We start from the raw sequence: 20240 nt of genomic DNA, 5'->3' as shown, positions 1-20240 counted from the left end.
AATGCTGCCATACAATAAAAACATCATATTAACATTACTCTTCAGTATCATTTCAGTAACACCATTCTCTGTTTCTCTGACCTTCAGCAACTACTCAATTTGCAACTCTATTTGTACTTTATCTGAGTGAAAGATTTCTGGCATATTCAGAAAACTGAAAGAGCACCCCACCTGTTTTCAGTGACAACACAGACACATTTTTTTTTAAAGTTTGAGTCTTGGAATAGTTTCAAGATTGGCATCCATTATGGTGTGATACAAAATGCAATATTTTGCTACTAAAAAAGTCTACATTTTGAAGGGCAACTAGATCACTATTATTTTAGTAGCCAAAGATTTAGTTTGGTTCACCCTAACCAACCTAAGCTAAGCCTTGGTTGAGCAAAACCTGTATGGGCTCCTGGAGAAGACACAGGTGGCCTTGTGAAGGCATCTTAAAGAAGGCTGAGAAGCATAGTGTATTGACCGATACTTTTTCAGGAGCATAGGAAGTTCTCCTGAACTTCTCTCATGTTGACTTTATTTGCTTATCAAGGGCTCCCAAAAGTTAGAAGAATGTCAGCATTTCAAAAAATTCCTTCAGTAGCACCTTAAAGACCAACTAAGTTTATATTTTGGTATGAGCTTTCGTGTGCATGCACACTTCTTCAGATAGCATTTCAGAAAGGGGGGGGGGTTCCGGTTTCCGCCTGCAGGAATGGCGGACCTGTTTTCCATCCCTCTGACCTTCGTAAGGAATTTGGCGGTTGCTAGGGGAGTAAATGGCAACCCCCTACCCTCTCCGGGGGTTACGGAGAGGGGCCGCTGGCCCGCGATGCCCCCAGACCCACTCCGACTGTTTATGGAGTGGGGGGAGCTTGGGCTGAAGCACTTACGAGGGCCAGGACTCCCGGACGCTAATCTGCATGGCGGGGATTTCCATGATTAAAGAAGATAATTAGGCTTAAATCTATGGACATACTTCAGAAAGAGGGGCAGAAGCGCTGTTTACTGCCGAGAAATCTATGCTGCTGAGGGTGAGGAGTTAAAGGCTGTATTTCATCTGGAAGAAGGATTGATGGGGACGGAGCGATAAGGGAAGCGAGTCTTTCTTTTTTATTTTTTTTCATATGAGTTACTTCGTACCTTCCCAGACGTGATGTCCTGGCTTGTTTGGAGTGAAAGAGAAGCAAAAGACTGTGTGAGGTGAACTTTATAAACTGTTGTTATTGAGTATATTTTTTGAAGATGAGGAGTTGCTGACGAGAAAAGCCCCCCTCTAGTTGGATGGGAGGAGTGCCTGGACGCGTTCGGAGGATTTATGAGTTGTGACGCACTTTGAATTGGAGCAGCGACCTGAAGCTAAGTTCAGCTATAGGGCAAGGAGATCCATTAATTTACCAAGAGTCTATGCATGGTGTGAGGTCTGGTTCTTCTGCCTGGAAAAGCTGTAAATTTTATAAAGATCGTTAATCTATGAGAGAAAACGAAAGTGATTTGAGTTTTTTTAAGATGGCGCTGCTTCATGTTGAGAGTCGACGCAATAGGGACGCTCCAGACCAAGAAGATTTATGGGGAGGCTGGACTGATTAACTCACACAGGAGAAAGAACATTTGTGAAACTTTGTTTGACATTTATCTCAGCAGCTGGGAAATAATCGGTTGAAAGAGGAAAACATCTATGTGACTGTAAGGGAAAGATCTGGATTATTATGAACTCGGAGAGACGATTTGAACTTTAGAAAAAAGACGGCAGTGGACGGTTGCGAGGAATCCCCAATTTCTTGAAGCATGGGAACCCAAAAAATTTTTCTAGATGATTTGGCATAACATTCGGTTTGATTGATATATATGTGTATAATTTGAAGTAATGAATGTGATATAATTGGTTTTAATTGGAAAATTAATAAAAATATATTTAAAAAAAAGATAGCATTTCAGAAAGGGATAGCACTGTCTTTTCATATCTTCCTCTTCCTAACAAAATATTTTTTAGAAGCTCCTGGAGAAGAATTTGCAGCTGTTCTGCTCATCTCTGGTTCTTTTTCTTATGCTCTTTCCTTGCTAAACACAAGCTGTAACCAGGAACAAACCTTGATTATAGCTCATGGTTAGTGAGAAGAGAACTTAACCATGATCCCAAAATCAGAAAACAGTTCCGTGTGGTATAACAGCAAATATGACTAAGGAGCATTGTGGCTGCAAGCTCCTTTCTGGGTATGTTTGGACTCACTAAGCTTATGTTTGGAATAGTTTGGCTTGAGAACCAGGCCATTATAGAAATCTCAAACTGTCTGTTCTGATTCACAATATATTTTAAAATAATCCAATCAATTAACAAAACGGGCAAGTTACCAAAAATGCAGTATCAACTGTGCATTCAAATAATTTACTTATTATATACACTTTTCAGACAGCATTTGCACAAATAGTGCCTTTCATTATATTTGGCTGATGGCAGTAAAACATTTTTAATACATGTATCACAACATTTTTTTATTCAAGCAATTCTTCAAAAGGCAACACATTTTACCTGTAAAAGTGAAGAAGATTTCATTTTGCATTCCAGCTCTCTGCATTTTTACATGATGGCATTCTGATTTGCGTAATACAACCTCACAGGATAGCTCAACGACAAGCTTGGTCAGTATCTGAAGCAACTTCTTTTCAAATGAAGTATTATAGATACTGTTGCAGGGAGCTGCATGATATCGTGCTGTAAACTCATAGTAAAAGTTAGGCTCAGAGTAAGCTGCAGAAGAAAAACACAAGATTAACATTTTAGCTTTCCCCTTTTATTGATGGTATTATAAAATTGAGTTACATTCTGAGCTGATTAATGAACACATGCTTTTATTATACACCTTTTGGTTTTCACGGAGGTTTGGAAAGTGCCATCCAGGCAACAGATTACACCAAAGATCCAAACTACAACAGATGCAACAAAATGGTTAGGCAAGCCCTGTGGGTTATTATTATTCTTATGAACAGTATAGGTAAAGGTAAAGGGACCCCTGACCATTAGGTCCAGTCGTGACCGACTCTGGGGTTGCACCCTCATCTCGCATTATTGGCCGAGGGAGCCGGCGTATAGCTTCCAGGTCATGTGGCCAGCATGACAAAGCCGCTTCTGGCAAACCAGAGCAGCACATGGAACGCCGTTTACCTTCCCGCTGTAGCGGTTCCTATTTATCTACTTGCATTTTGACGTGCTTTCGAACTGCTAGGTTGGCAGGAGCTGGGACCAAGCAACGGGAGCTCACCCCGTCACAGGGATTCGAACCGCTGACCTTCTGATCAGCAAGCCCTAGGCTCTGTGATTTAACCACAGCGCCACCTGGGTCCCAGTATATCTTACATCAAATTGCTTTTGAAACTTCTCCTAGTTTCAAAAGAAGTTTAGCAGCAGAGTAAAAGGCTGCTCTTCAAGAAACACAAATCGATTTCTTCATCCCCCAGGATTCATGCAGTTCTTCCGATCCAGGCCTACATTACAACTCAATCTCCCAATCTGTTTTGATTTGTCAAGAGAGTTTGGGACTAGAAGTGGAAAGCCAAAATCCCTGTTTAATTACAAATTACACTGGATGACCTAGAGTCAGTTATGACCTGTCAACCTATCCACCCTCACAGGGTTGTTGGGGGTGGGACCAGGAAAGACTTTGTCTATGCCACTTTGATTCCCTTGGTGGAAGAGGAGGATCTAAATGTAATGATAATTGCAGGGAAATGGTACATAAGAATATCTCAGAGACACTTTGTTTTAAAAACAAAGAGACTACAAAAGAATGACCAGTTTCACAAAACAAAAAAGATTGTATCAGCTAGTAGAAGTCAGTGAAACAGAAGCAGTCAGTTGCATCTGTTCAGAATGTTTTATTGGAACTGTAATTGTAATTTCAACCTTTTGAAAATACCTCTGTACCAAACAGACACAGTGCAATGGAAATAATGCCTGACTCAGCATGCCCATGATTACAGGGGTTGGTTCTAAGCTGTGTTTATAATGAGCACAGCAGATCAGAAATGTTCCACCGTGCTCAGATTTCTGCTGATAGGTGGCATCTATACCTATGCACGTTCTGGGTCAGATGCCGTTTGCACCACAGGGCTCCTCAGCTGCTATAGAGAGCCACAATAATAAAAGATCTGCCCAATTCAATTCCTTTCACTCCAATTCCTAGAAAAGTATGAAATAATAAGTTTAGAAGGAAGCAGCAGCAACAGCAAAACTCTAATTCAAGAAAAAAACCAGATCTCTAGAAGTGCTGACTACAGCAGGGGTGGGGAACCAGGGACCCCTACAGAACTCCCATCATCCCTGATCAATGGCTATGTCAGCTTGCGTGGGTGGGAGCTGGGAGTCCACAGCAAATGAAAAAAGCCGCCCCCCCGGTGCATTTTTAATCAATAAAACATGAAATTTATTTCAGTTGCTTAAAAGTTAGGTAAACTAGGAATTCAGGTATCTGGAATATGCTCCCTGTCAACTCAAAAGTTGGAGAGTGCTCCCTGGGGACACCAACAAAGACATTTGCAGGCAGCATGATGCCCATGGGCAGCAGATTGGTAACCCCCAGTCTAAAACTTCTGATTGAGAAGACTAAAGAAAATCTGTTTGGGATATACCACGTGAATCAAACGTAAATGTTTTTGATTTTGCTAATTAAGGATGGAATGCAGAAGACAATGAAGCACATCACCAAACGCAACTGAGATTTTAAACTGTGCACTGATTTTCCATCATAATTCCAACAAATCCACTAGTATTTTTAAAAGTAAGAACGGTTCAGAAGGGAAGGTGAATTTCTTACCATAAATGATATATTTGATTAAATAGCTTTTTTCATCTTGTTCAATGGTTGGCTTAAAAACAAGAGAACATGTGTAGACTCCACTCAAATGATTTTTGAAGTGTCGGAATAGCAAAGTTCCTGTTGGTGTTATTTTCACAGTCTGATTTTCTATTTCAAAAAAATGTAACAAATTTAGTTTTATTGAAAAAGAAATTACCACCACCCAACTGTTGCTTCGTACTGCAACCTTTTGGTATTTATTCCAAGGCTAACTACATCTCAGTACCTTATGGATAGTAAAATTATGCATGAACAAGTGAGGTCCCAATATCTCACAAATATGTATAGATTTCTGTGAATATTGCTTTTTCTATGGGACTCATTAGTTTTCAGGAATAAAGATTAAACTGGCCGCACACATTCCTAACTCAGTGTGGCTATACCTCATACCTGCCAAAAAAGGTATTTCCACAACAGTTTAACACACATACACCATTTTTTCCAGGGACACCCAGAAAACGCACCAAGAATATTGCTGCAGAAAATGCAATTACAAATTAAGGAAGGTGGATTTGGAATTCCAAATCTGGAATTATACCATCATGCTTATTTATTGACAAGTATCAAACACTGGAGACCTGCTGATGGTTGTAATCTCCTAAATTGGGCAAACTTAACACCTTTAGTTCGGTGGACAATATTACAATCAAAATATTTGAAAGTTCCAACAAATCTTGAAACAATTAAGCCAGTTAGAAAGATATGAAATATATTTGCTAATAAAAATAGATCTGATTCATTTTCACATGCTAAACCTACTCTGTGAGAAAATCCTATTTTAATAATTGGGGACGGGACGGGACATGGTAATGTGGAAAAACTGGATGATAGCAGGTGTATTGACCTTGGACCAACTGATAGATGAGGAAGACGAATTTTGTACGTACAATGCTGAGAGAAAAACACCACCAGCCAGAGGTGGCCCAATGGCAATACTTGCAGCTACAACATCTTTTAGTAACTTTGTTTGGTCCAGCAGCCTTCACAGCCTCTGAGACACCTGATTTTTTGGTGCAAATGGATAATTCATTTGAAACTAAAAAGTCAGTGATTACTTTTTACAGATATTAATTATCAACAAATATGTTTCATATGCAGAGTTTAGGAAATGACTGAAATTAAGAATTGGAATGTTCACTATTTACCTAGACAGTGGCTAAATTTGTCAAACTAAATTTGTCTTGGCTTTGGTATCAGATGTATCAATGGATCTTAAATTAAGATCTACACAACGGAAAATACTACATATAATCTATTGAACACCCTTACACTTGTATAAGAAAGGCCTATCAAATGTTTCTTTGAAACATATGCTTTTACTGTGTCCCACACTTACTAGGTTTTGGGAGGAAGTGCTGGACTATATAAACAAGACACTATAGGAAAATGTAAGATATGCATTGTATTGAAATTGACAACAAAACAGCAAAAATGGATCCTACGCGCCCTAATGGTGGCCAAGAGACAGATACTGATGAACTAAAAGAATATGATTCCCCTTAATCAATGATTTGACAACACTGGCAACATATGAACGGGCAGCTTATAGACACAGGCTTTCTTTGGATAAATACAATGATATCTGGAATGAGTTTACACAGAATATATTAGGTTACTGACAATTACAGTATATGTATATTAAAATAATAAGAATATACACACCTGTATATTAATGTATGGTAATGTAACAGTATTTTTTTCATTCTCACCTTTTTCTTTTTTCTCACTCTACCCTGTTTCCCCTATTTTAAGACGTAGTCATAAAATAAGCCATAGCAGGATTTTTAAGCGTTCAAGGAATATAAGCCATACTCTGAAAATAAGACATAGTGATAGGCGCAGCAGCAATGCCGGCCGCGGCAGGAGGAGGAGGAGGAAAAAATAAGACATCCCCTGAAAATAAGCCATAGTGGTGTTGTTGTTTTTTTGAGGAAAAAATAAATATAAGACTGTGTCTTATTTTCAGAGAAACACGGTATCTTTTAATAATTGAAATTCTCTTAATAAAATGTTAAATAAAAAATAAAGATAAAAATGAATTACTGAGGACACAATAGGTAGACAGGAAGTTACCATGTTCAAATAAACACAATAGAGCTAATAGACATCATTTCACTCATGACATTTCACTCATGACAATGAAAGTATCATTGTTCTGGTTTAATGAACATCCCTATTAGAATACTGATAAACCCTCTCAAGGAAGTGTAGGTTCAAACTGTCCGGGATCCCATTGGATGAAGAACTTAAAGAACTCAAACTCAGATTACAATTTCTACTAAAACCTTCAATACTCAAATTGGTACAATAGATAGGCAAAGTAGAATTTGAAGGTCCAGCACATACAACTCATGGCTAAGTAAGCAGAGATCTTGTTCCAACAAGAGTCACAGCCACTTTAATCCCATTATATGGGACTGGGGTGGGCACAACTTAGCATGGAAATCAAGACATTCTGACATGACCATTTAATGAGGAATCTAAGTCGGTACCATGCAGCTGTAGATTGCAATGAACATTTGAGCACAGGTCTTTCAGGAGGTAGTATGGGACAAAAATCAAATAAATAAATAAACAGGTTATTTTAGTTGCAAAACTTTTAGTAGTAATTATTGGAATATCAAGCAGGTTCTGTTTGGCCTAAAGGGAGAACAGAAAATAAGTTCAAGGGCAAGCTTAAAGAAATGTCAGTCAAAACCATTGTACAATAATTATTTTTTAAATCCATGTGAATATAGCCATGATCTCAGACACATTAAAGTTGCCTCTTAGTCACTTGGGAGGAGGAAAATCCAAGAATAAGCAAAGCCTCCGCCTTGAAATTCCAGATGCAACTAAAGCATATTTTAAAATTGTATTTGCAATTCCACCATTAGGATTGTACATATTCTGTACAAGGCTTTTGAGAGTCCAAATTACTAAATGAAACTTTTTGTACACCAATTCACTGCCATTATTGGCTGCTGTTTTTTTATTTTCAAATAAATCTCAAGCAAATGAATCTGTCATGTTGTTGGCATCCATCTGTCTGGGGAGGAGTGCACCTTTGCAGGTGAGGTCAAGCTGTTGGAAGATTGCAGCACCTGCTGTGGCTGTAGAGACCGATGCAGGAGAGACATGTTTTGCTGCAGCTGGGGTAGAGGAAGGCATCCAGTTGTGCTGTTGCAGATGCACCATGGCGTTTCTTCTCTTTATGCTTCACCAGTGGTCATTTCTCCTCTGGTCACTGCTATGGATAACAACTTGACTGTCTACAGGTACTGCTGTCCTCTGCAAGGGATTTCCACATGGCAGGATTGATGTTGCCAACCTTCATGTCAAGTTTGCAGACATCTTTGTAACTCAGAGTTGGTTTGCCAATGGGCCTGGGGCCAGTTCACCAAAAGCATGTCCTTGGGGATCCTGCCATCTTCCATCCTGTGGACATGACCAAGCCAGCGTAGATGTCACTGAGACAGGAGTGTAAACATGCTAGGAATTTGGGTTTGGGAAAGCACATCTTTGTTTGGAATTGTCCTATCTTGTGACACCCCAAATCCTCCTGACAAAGCACATGTGGAAGGCATTGAGGCATCACTCCTGAAAGTTTTAAGTTGCCCACGACTCACTTCCATAAAGCAATGGGCTCAACACATTGATGAAGCCTGGTAGACCTTCGTCTTGGTATTCAACATTAGCGCCACATTTTCCCATACCCTTTCGGAGAAGCGAGCCAGTGCTGTAGCTGCCTTGCCAACCCAGCTCAGCCAATACAATTCACTTATGCAACTCCATCGCTAAGGGCAGAAGAATCCAATTCACAGTCTTCACTCTATAGTAGGTCAGTTCAAGTTCATTAATAGTCTGCAGACTTCAAATTCCAAAACATTGTATTTGATCCCATACAATGGAAAAATGCAAATAATAATTCACTTTTCATTGTTAAAAATGTATACATGATGGAAAAAACCCAACTACCGTGTTTCTCATATTATAAGACATGTCTTATATTTATTTTTTCCTCAAAAAAACACACTATGGCTTATTTTCAAGGGATGTCTTATTTTTTTCCTCCTCCTGCCACGGCCGGCATTGCTGCTGCGCTTATCACTATGTCTTATTTTCGGGGTATGGCTTATATTCCTTGAATGCTTAAAAATCCTGCTATGGCTTATTTTATGGGTATGTCTTAAAATATGAGAAACAGGGTAGAACCCCTATCAATTTTGTAAAAGCTGCCAGCCAGATGTCAAGCCTTGCCAGAACAAGCAGCTAAAGGTGTGTTTGGGAGCAGCAAACCTTTTAAGCAAAAGCAACAAAATTGACAGAACCACCTCAAGTTTAGAATCTATCCCTAAAATTCAATTAGACCCCAGACAAAAGCTATGCCATGGATTACCAACAAAGTCTTTAAGGGCAGGGCAAAACTGGCTCGTATGTGTAAGCAAACATTTTAACCAGAATTTATCTCTTTTCGGGGGTGGGGGGTGTCAATGACACACAGAGTTCTTTTTCACTAGGGTGCGGGGTTATTTTACCTCAACTCTAAGCAATTAGAGAGGTTTGGATACAGAGTAGCATGGCTCAGTCACATCTCACTAAGCACAGTTTAGTACAGGCACCCCCAAACTGCGGCCCTCCAGATGTTTTGGCCTACAACTCCCATGATCCCTAGCTAACAGGACCAGTGGTTGGGGAAGATGGGAATTGTAGTCCAAAACATCTGGAGGGCTGAAGTTTGGGGATGCCTGGTTTAGTACAACATCCAAATGCAGCCAGCTGGACTTAAAAGGGTAAGAAACCTTACCTGTAATCAGGTCACCTCCAGGTCCATGCCACTGAAATATTGGATCGATCAATTCTGAATTTCTCAGACGCTTTGTTACACATAGAATACGTGGACTGTTATGATTCAACTTGACATAAACTTTGACTGAAAATACAGTGTAATTTAATCATCAATTGTAGGCAAAGCAAAATACATCAAAAGTTCAATGGAATTCTACTAATAAAAACAAGGCTATGCTTTAAACAAAAAAGTATTTTGATTGCAAGATTAATTCTCTGGCATAATCAAGCCGTACTTTGCATCTTCACCATTTCTTGTGCATTCTGCTCCGTATTTAGAAGTTGCCAACCCTGGTGTCAATTTTTTTTTTGCCAGGTCCCTAGGATCCTCAGAACCTCACATAGTCTCTTGACCTCAGAGACTGCCTAGTGAAACCCTTGCTCCAAGGGCTAGGAGATGAGTTTTTCTCACAAGAACCCATTTTTGTTTTTATTTCCTAGGTGTATGGCTTTTCTCCCTGCACCCACATCTAAATGTCCATAGCACAGTAGTTCAATTCACCAGCCCATGCTATTCTGCAATATTCCCTTACTCCCAGAATCAGTCTCTTTCCTTTCTGGTTCTAATTGCAGCCTGTCTATTTTATTTCTACCTTCCTTTTCTTGTCCTTTTCCCTCTTCTATCATCTGTTCCTTTCCACTAATGGCGCCTGTATCCTCCTGACACTTAAGATACAAACACATAGGCAGCTCTCCTACAAACTCAGAACTGCTTGAACATGATTAACGACACATGCTAAAAAGCCAACTGGATCCAGTCCTATATACCCTCAACAAAGATAAAACCAAGGCTTTCTAAACCATACTAGACACAAGTAGCAGGAAAAAATTGTGTACACGTTAAAGGGGAAGCGGAAAATCTGGTAATTGTTCTGTCAAAATATGAAGTCACGTGTACAACTTCAGACACCTTTTTATATCATTCCATATTGTTTTGGCCACCTATCAAATGAAAGCAGCACTGCTCAAGAATGTTTTTGACGGTCCCTCATTCTTTCTAAGTTTTAATGTAGTTAAAAACTACTTTTAAAAATTTTAAATTATTTTTTGCAAGTATATTATTCTGCAATAGTCAATGCCACTCTAACATGACAATCCTATGCATGTCTACTCAGATGAGTCCCACTGAGTTCAATGGGGCTTCCTCCCAAGTTAGATGTTTAGGATTGCAGTCTTAGTGTCACAGAATAATCATATAAATAGTATAACTGACCTTAAAGAAAATAGTATTTTAAAATCCAGCCGTAACATTTTCATTGTTCAAAAGACTTCAAAAGATTAACGTGAATGAATTTAAAATATTTACTGTATACCTGGTAAATTGGTTGATCCTACAACTTTCAATGTACTAGAATCCGGACTGGCTGAAGAATGAACTGTCAAAATAGAATTTTTTAAAGTTAGCATAAAAATTCAAGCTTCTTAGGAATAAAAAAATGAATATTGATCATAACAAAATCAATGAACTCGAGCAAGTATAATTAGGCAGTTATTGTAACAAGAGACATGATAATAAATCATAGCTTATGAAGCAGTGGTTAAGGACCATGGCGGCCCCTCCCCCCTGTCACTTGCTGGCTTTGGAGTAGAGAACCTACCTTGAATTATGCCAGAGCTACCCATCACATCAAAACTCCAACACATCCTCAGTGCATTGCTGTATAGAATTTCAGATGTGGATGCAACTGCTGGGATCAAATTCACACACTTTTTGGGTCACTCACTCATTTTCAGACTAAGTATCCTTACAGAATGCAATGTAATGATTCCCATGAAAAGCCCTTTGAGCTCCTTGGAAGGGACGCATACAAGAACAATTTTTAAAAGTCTGAGAGATTTACTAGAAGAGCTGCTGTAGATGGCGAACACATAACAATGATAAAGATAAAATATCATTCTATGGTAACCTCCCTTTTATTTCCTTCTTTACCAGTATTTGGAAAGAGAATGGATCTTCATAAAAAAAGTAGAGTTCAAAGAATCAAAGAGTTGGAAGAGACCACAAGGGCCATCCAGTCCAGGGCCAAGCAGGAAACACCATCAAAGCATTCCTGACATATGCCTGTCAAGCCTCTGCTTAAAGACCTCCAAAGAAGGAGACTCCACCACACTCCTTGGTAGCAAATTCCACTGCCGAACAGCTCTTACTGTCAGGAAGTTCTTCCTAATGTTTAGGTGGAATCTTCTTTCTTGTAGCTTGAATCGATTGTCCGTGTCCGCTTCTCTGGAGCAGCAGAAAACAACCTTTCACTCTCTTCCATATGACACCTTTTTATATATTTGAACATGGCTATCATATCACCACTTAACCTTCTCTTCTCCAGGCTAAACATACCCAGCTCCCTAAGCCGTTCCTCATAAGGCATCGTTTCCAGGCCTTTGACCATTTTGGTTGCCCTCTTCTGGACACGTTCCAGCTTGTCAGTATCCTTCTTGAACTGTGGTGCCCAGAACTGGACACAGTATTCCAGGTGAGGTCTGACCAGAGCGGAATACAGTGGTACTATTACTTCCCTTGATCTAGATGCTATACTCCTATTGATGCAGCCCAGAATTGCATTGGCTTTTTTAGCTGCTGCATCACACTGTTGACTCATGTCAAGTTTCCTATATCCTTTTCACATGTACTGCTCTCATAAATTAAACATATACAACCTTATTCTACATAATTAAAAAACTAATCTTTATTTCATGATGGAATAACCTTTGGATGGTAATATATTTTCCTTAAAAAGCATTTTATTTAAAAAAATCTGATTTAAATAAGAAATTTTTTTATTAAAAAATCATTAATTTTTATCCACCCTGGTGCCTTTCACCTGGTGCCCTGGTGTACTTTACATTTCTCACTGTTAAAATTCATCTTGTTTGCTTTGGCCCAGTTGTCTAATCTGTTAAGGTCATTTTGAAGTGTGATCCTGTCCTCTGGGGTATTAGCCACCCCTCCCCATTTGGTGTCATCTGCAAACTTGCTCAGGATGCCCTCAAGCCCATCATCCAAGTCATTGATAAAGATGTTGAATAAGACTGGGCCCAAGACAGAACCCTGTGGCACCCCACTAGTCACTTCTCTCCAGGATGAAGAGGAGCCATTGATGAGCACCCTTTGGGTTCGGTCAGTCAGTTATACCTTGGTTGTCGAACGCCTTGCAATTCAAACGTTTTGGCTCCCGAACGCCGCAAACCCAGAAATGATTGTTCCAGTTTGTGAACGTTCTTTGGAACCCGAACATCCAACACAGCTTCCGCTTGAGTGCAGGAAGGTCCTGCAGCCAATTGGAAGCTGCACCTTGGTTTTCAAATGTTTTCAGAAGTTGAACATATTTCCGGAACAGATTCCGTTTGAAAAACAAAGTATGATACACTGTACTTTAAACATATTCTATATTCAGTAAATAAATCTCCTATTGCAAAGTGCAAGATGCTCTCAGCAAAACTACCAAAGCTCCTGATTGTACAAGTGTCAAACACGAAGAGATCTGATCTCTGAAATTAACAGGAAATCCCGTATGGCCTTTGGCACAATAGGCTTGTGTGCTTAACTATGTGTTAACCCCAGACTAATCATTGGTTTGTCATGGTTTATCTACTAGTTAATATATTAATGTAAAAGATACTGCTTTATTTCTTTTTTCTTAAACTCTGCTATGCTTATATTTAAACAGATCTTTGATACTGAATATTCAACACATTTAAGATTTCACAGCACTTACTGAATCACAATTCTGTATTAGTGAGACAGCTAACTTTAATAAGTGGATTAATAAAAAAGACCCTTGTATTAATGTTTCTGTAATAATTTTTTTTTAATCTAATTAATATAATTATTTGTATATTTACTTGGGTGTTCTTTACAGTAGAGAATTATAGCAGTGATATAAATATTTAACAAGCAACTAGTTACATGGGAATAAGCCAACTGAACTTAATGGGACTTATGAGTAGACTAGTGTATTTCAGCCCGTTCAATAACGGGCCCTAGAACATCCTGGGGTTTGGAGAAGCGCTTGCGCAGCGCTTCTCCGAACCCTGGGACCTGTCCTTGCTGTCGGCGGCAGGAGGACAGGAAGGACGCGGGTGGCGGGACACAAACGCCTACCTCGCCGCCGCTGCTTCGCGGCCTCCCGCCGCTCCTCTCACGGGCCAGGGAGGGTTGTGAGGAGGAGGCCTCCGCCGGCCTCCACCCTCGCTTCCCTGACGTTCCAGCCGGGAGCGGCGGTTGGAGGAGGCAGGGGGGGGGAGAGTGCGCGCGTGCAGTCTCTGCTGTCCAATCCCTGTGTCCCTGGGCCACATGCACAGTAACCCAGGGACACACGGGACAACTGGACACAGAGACACTTGCATATTATTATATAGGATGTGTTTATAGGGATTGCACCATAAAGGGCAGGTGGCTAATCAAGTAAAACATCTAAACACTTTTAGAACTCTGTCATTTGAGTAGTGATTTCTTCTAAGCCTAGTACCATAAAACTTCAACAAGTTCTTACATCTTGGAAGTTTTAATCTAATTGCTTCTAGAGGCAATGTGAACCCATCTGATAAAATTAACTTAATTTGTCCTTAAAACTTCTGGTTCCACTGTAAATAAAACTGAGTGTTTGTTAAACAACAAATAACATCAGTCCAAATATGAAAAGTGGTTTTGGGATTTTTATTTTGAGCAACATACCTGTGCCTTTCCCACATTCTGAACTTGATCTATTATTCAAGCTGCTTTCATCTCATCTGTTCAATACTTCTAAGTTTTTAGTTTCAGATTTTCTGAACAGAAAAAAACATGCAGTAGATAGAGCCACAAGATGGAGCACTTTAACTGCTAATACAAAATATTAGTAGTATAAATAAAAAAACTGATTTATAGAGTATACATCAAACTTCTTTGAGCATGCTTTCAGTACACATGGTCTATTTATTTATAAATGTACTGATAAAAAAATTCAGTAGTGAATTGTTTGATGTTAATTTTTTATTACAATGCACCAACATTATGCATATATGTTTATTTTTAAACATTTTGTTATTTTATAAATTTTACAAAAAGAGCTTTTTTTAAAAAAATCATCAAATCAAAGTTCAGAAACAGTATAAAAGACTGAAAACCAAAACAAAACCATTTCTTTAAAATTCGGAACATTTTTCTTGAGAAAATATAATTAGAAAGTTCTTACGGCAAGACTCAAGGAAAAATATATTAGAAAAGTGTTGTAATGTAAGTGTTTTTGAAACCACTTCTATCTATATATATATAAATGTAGGCATTGCGCGCGGATGTAACGGCTTTTCACCGTAACCGCGGAACCGAATTGCATCAAATTAGGACAAACCGTATCTTGCCCATCAGGGAGGGATCTAGCATAATTTTTTTCCAAAAAAGCACACCTTTCATACCTAAAATTATTAAACACAAAAAGTGGCGTGCAAATTAGACATCACCAGCAGAAGCTCTGAAGACTCCAGCAGCATCCAATAGAAAGAAGCTGCGTCTTTGTGGGCAGGACTAAGTCACACACAACCCCCCCCCCCCGACATGCGATAACTGCCAAAACAGCCGTTACCCCTCAGAGCCAGATGACGGGAGATACGCTGAGTACAACAAACGCTGCAAACACTCCACTAGCCAACCCACACCCCCGTCGCCACCCCCACAAACCTGACCTCCGCCGCAAACACCCCACTAAACCACCCCCCTCGCCACCACCCCCACAAACCGCACCTTCCGCCGCCGCAGCCTGAAGCAGGACCTCGCCTCCAAAGCAACAACCCCGCAGCAGGCCAGGCCCCGTGCCTGATGCCGCCACTATAAGCCGGACCTCATCGCCATACCACCAACCCCGCAGCAGGCCAGGAACCATTTCCACCCTCACACTGCAGGAGCTGCTCCTTCCTTCCTTCCCTTCTTCACGACTTTGTCTCTCTCCCCTTTCCCCCTCAGGACCGCCGCCGCCTTTTTGGCCCCGGGAAAGCGGAGGGAGGAGGAAGGAGAGCGTGCAGATAGGTCTCCTCTGAGGGTAGAGCGGTCGTCTCCGACCCCGCAGGGACGCACACCTCCCCCCCCCGATATTGATCAAGAGGTATAGATCCATCGCCCACTCACCCAGCCAAGGGAGCCCGCCCTTCTCCTTCGCCCTCCCTGGGAGACTGGAGGGAGGAGGAAAAGATATTTCTGTTTCTCTCTCTGGTTTATTATTTCGTTATTTATTCCCCCCCCCCTTAATTCTGCTCCTTCCTGGGCTCCTGAGGATGCAGGGCTGGGAAATGCCTTCTTCCTCGGCGGCAGCAGCGATGGCCGGCCGTGGCACCTCCCCTTCCCTCACTACCTTCCTCTCTCTTCCAGGGGTAATCAAAAGGGGCCGAAGAAAGGAAAATAAAATAAAGGGGCTGCTTTATTAACAACAGGCAGAAGAAGGGCTGCTTTATTAACAACAGGCAGAAGAAACCGGACGGGCAGACAGCTGGCAAAACCCTATTAATTATTATTATTACTATTATTGTCTTACCGCTTCATATTTTCAAGGGAAACATAATAATAATAATCATAGAATCATAGAATCTTAGAGTTGGAAGAGACCACAAGGGCCATCCAGTCCAACCCCCTGCCGAGCAGGAAACACCATCAAAGCATTCCTGACAGATGGCTGTCAAGCCTCTGCTTAAAGACCCCCAAAGAAGGAGACTCCACCACACTCCTTGGTAGCAAATTCCACTGCCGGACAGCTCTTACTGTCAGGAAGTTCTTCCTAATGTTTAGGTGGAATCTTCTTTCTTGTAGTTTGAATCCGTTGTTCCATGTCCGCTTCTGTGGAGCAGCAGAAAACAACCTTTCTCCCTCTATATGACATCCTTTTATATATTTGAACATGGCTATCATATCACCCCTTAACCTTCTCTTCTCCAGGCTAAACATACCCAGCTCCCTAAGCCGTTCCTCATAAGGCATCGTTTCCAGGCCTTTGACCCCACCCATCTGCCTGGATCTATACCCTGCAACATTTCTCCAATGAAAATAGGGACATCCCATTTCATTATTATAATTCGTTTCATTTCTATACCGCTTTAAAATTTAAAGAAAAAAAATCCATTATTATTATTAGGGTTAGTGCTAGGGGCACTGTCATACAGTGGTTCCGCACCTTCCTCCTGGGCCATGTTCAGAAAGTGGTGGTGGGGGATGAGTGCTCAGACCCCTGGGCTCTCACTTGTGGGGTGCCTCAGGGTTCTGTCCTCTCCCCCATGCTTTTTAACATCTATATGCAGCCGTTGGGAGAGATCATCAGGAGGTTTGGGCTGGGTGTCCACCAGTATGCAGATGATACCCAGCTCTACCTCTCTTTCAAATCAGAACCAGTGAAGGCGGTGAAGGTCCTGTGTGAGTGCCGGGAGGCGGTTGGAGGATGGATGGTGGCTAACAGATTGAGGTTGAAATCTGACAAGACAGAAAGAAGTACTGTTTGTGGGGGACAGGAGGCGGGCAGGTGTGGGGGACTCCCTGGTCCTGAATGGGGTAAATGTGCACCTGAAGGACCAGGTGCGCAGCCTGGGAGTCATTTTGGACTCACAGTTGTCCATGGAGGCACAGGTCAATTCTGTGTCCAGCTCCATCTGGTACGCAGGCCGAGTCCCTACCTGCCTGCGGACTGTCTCGCCAGAGTGGTGCATGCTCTAGTTATCTCCCGCTTGGACTACTGCAATGCACTCCATGTGGGGCTACCTTTGAAGGTGACCCGGAAACTACAACTAACCCAGAATGCGGCAGCTAGACTGGTCCTGAAAGACCTACATTGGCTCCCAGTACGTTTCCGAGCACAATTTAAAGTGTTGGTGTTGACCTTTAAAGCCCTAAATGGCCTCGGTCCAGTATACCTGAAAGAGGGTCTTCTGGCGGTTCCCTCACTACGAGAAGCCAAGTTACAGGGAACCAGGCAGAGGGCCTTCTCGGTAGTGGCACCCACCCTGTGGAATGCCCTCCCACCAGAGGTCAAAGAAAACAACAATTACCAGACCTTTAGAAGGCACCTCAAGGCAGCCCTGTTTAGGAAAGCTTTTAATGTTTGATTTCTGTATTTTAATGTTTTGTTCGAAGCCGCCCAGAGTGGCTGGGGGAACCCGGTCAGATGGGCGGGGTAAAAATAATAAATTATTATTATTATTACTTCTTGTCCGATCTGTGCTGTGTCGGTCGGGGTGGGGGGGGAAATCTGTGTCGGTTGGGGTGGGGACTCCACTTTCCCCTCACCTCGACTGACACAGCGCGGATCGGACGAGGCTTCTCGTCCGATCCGTGCTCTGTTGGTCGGGGTGGGGGGAGCGGAGGATCCTCCGCTTTCCCACACACACACTGCCCGGGGATCGGACAAGGCTTGAGAAGCCTTGTCCCATCCCCGCCTTGTCAGGCGGTGGGGGGGGGAGCGGAGGATCTGAAAAGCCCCCGCCGCGGACTGGCTTGGCGGTGGGGGGAAGAATCTTCCCGCCGCTGCCATGCCAGTCCCTGAGCTGAATTGCGGCACGGCGGGGGCTTTTCGCAGTTTGCCTTCCCCTCGCGAGATTCCTCTCGCCACCGCCGCCAAGCCAAAGCCGGCTTCCCTCGGCAGCCGCCACTGCTTTGTGCCAGGCGGCGGGAGAAGCAGTTCCTGTCTCTCCCACCACCACCTGGCACAAAGCAGACATCGGACGGGGCTTCAGAGAGGCGCAGTGCTTCTCCGAAGCCCCTTCCTATGCTCCCCGGTGTCCATGGTGTGGTGGTGGTGGGAGAAGTGGGGGAACGGATCCATTTCTCCACTTCTCCCCCCCTTCTTCCCACGCTACAGCCCTTTGTGTCCCGCTGGTCTCTGCCGGTTGCCCCTCACCGGCAGAGACCAGCGGAACACAAAGGGGAACGAGCTGCAGTGCAGGAAGAAGGCAAAGGAAGATCAGCTGAGAGGCGCTGACAGCTGATCTTCCTTTGCCTCTCAGCTGATCTTCCTTTGCCTTCTTCCTGCGCTGCAGCTCGTTCCCCTTTCGCTAGAGGAATGCCCTGTAGGTTTTGTGATCAGAGGTTTTTATGGCGACGCTTCGCAAGACGAAGCGGCGGCCATAGAAAACCTCGTCGTCTTGTGAGGCAACCTCCGATCGCAAAACCTATTCGTATAGCGGAAAATTAGTCTAACAGGGCATTCGTCTAGCGAGGCACCACTGTATGCGGCAGGGAATTGTTATCCTGACATAAAGATATATTGAATGTTTATGTTGTTCATTAAGGTGTCAGGATATTTATAAATTTACTTAAATTTGTGTACCACTCTTCAACTGAAGATCACAGGTGGTTCATAAATTAAAAAACAAAATGAAAACACAAAATACAGAATAAAAAAAAGCAAATCAATAACCCACTTCCCATGGCCGTAGGATGTTATTCAGCCAAAGGCCTGGTTATAGAGAAACATTTTCACATGGCATCTAAATATATGTAATGAAACCTCCCATTTACAATTCCATTATTTGATTATGCAGGGATTTCGAAACTATAGGGACAAGTGGGTACATTTTACATTTTAAGGTAGTGTCATGACACCAGTCCCAACGTTAGAAAGAGTGCAAGAGCTAACAGAAGTCAGCTATGTCCTGCTGGTTCTGATTGTAGAGATCACTCCGTATTGATGTTTTCCACACACAGTGATGCCATTATCTAATAATAGGAAGGGAAAATATACCTAGTGGCCACACCACACTTTCTTGCGCACACGTGAACAGTACATACATAGGCAATACACACACATACTTCTTTTTGCTCTGCCCGAGAACAACATCCCCTTCAGAAAAGTCCATCAAAAAGAGTAAAGGAACTACCTGGCAAAAGCTCCACGATGCTGAGCAAGTAAGGTTATCCCTATTAGTCTTTTATATTGCCCCCCAGTGGAAAATAGGCCCTTTGTGGGGAAAAGGAAGTGCCTGCCAGAAGCTCCACATGGCTGGTGGGCAACAACAGCTGAGTGATGATAAATGTCCCCCAGTTGCCTTGAAAGGCTTCCGCCATGGCACATGCAGGCACTGGTTTGGGACTTCCAGTTTATGCCAATTGAGAGTCTCTTTGAATGTAATGTACAAATGAATGAATGTACAAACGAATGAATGTAAAATTAAAAACAAAATACACCCACTATGTCCCTTGTCCGTCTATTCAGCAGGAAGAACCTTGTGGACATAGTTGAAACCCATTGCTGGCACATAAGGATGTTTGACTCAGGACCTGGTGCAAGCTTTATTTACTAGTATAAAGTTTTACCCCACGTAACTGAAGCTGAGGCTCCAATACTTTGGCCACCTCATGAGAAGAGAAGACTCCCTGGAAAAGACCCTGATGTTGGGAAAGATGGAGGGCACAAGGAGAAGGGGACGACAGAGGACGAGATAGTTGGACAGTGTTCTCGAAGCTACCAACATGAGTTTGACCAAACTGCGGGAGGCAGTGGAAGACAGGAGTGCCTGGCGTGCTATGGTCCATGGGGTCACGAAGAGTCGGACATGACTAAACGACAACAACAACGTGTAGGACTTTCTGGGTTGTGAGCTCCATGGGTGCAGCAGCACACGCATGACCAG

At 42.2% G+C, this 20240-nt stretch overlaps 1 protein-coding gene across 1 annotated transcript in view; it reads right to left on the bottom strand.

Moving 5' to 3' along the window:
• ZPBP (zona pellucida binding protein) overlaps positions 1-20240 on the bottom strand; it is a 36316-nt gene that overhangs the window by 13292 nt on the left and 2784 nt on the right. Inside the window, exons 2-5 of the mRNA XM_060282066.1 lie at positions 10976-11038; positions 9622-9747; positions 4794-4943; positions 2513-2731 (exon numbers count right to left, since the gene is read on the bottom strand). Of these exons, the coding sequence (XP_060138049.1) occupies positions 2513-2731; positions 4794-4943; positions 9622-9747; positions 10976-11038 (558 nt within the window). The remainder of the gene's footprint in view (positions 1-2512; positions 2732-4793; positions 4944-9621; positions 9748-10975; positions 11039-20240) is intronic.

The sequence above is a fragment of the Zootoca vivipara genome, chromosome 13, assembly GCF_963506605.1.
Source record: "Zootoca vivipara chromosome 13, rZooViv1.1, whole genome shotgun sequence".
NCBI classification, from domain to species: domain Eukaryota; kingdom Metazoa; phylum Chordata; class Lepidosauria; order Squamata; family Lacertidae; genus Zootoca; species Zootoca vivipara.
This window is presented reverse-complemented; position numbering and strand designations above follow the sequence as displayed.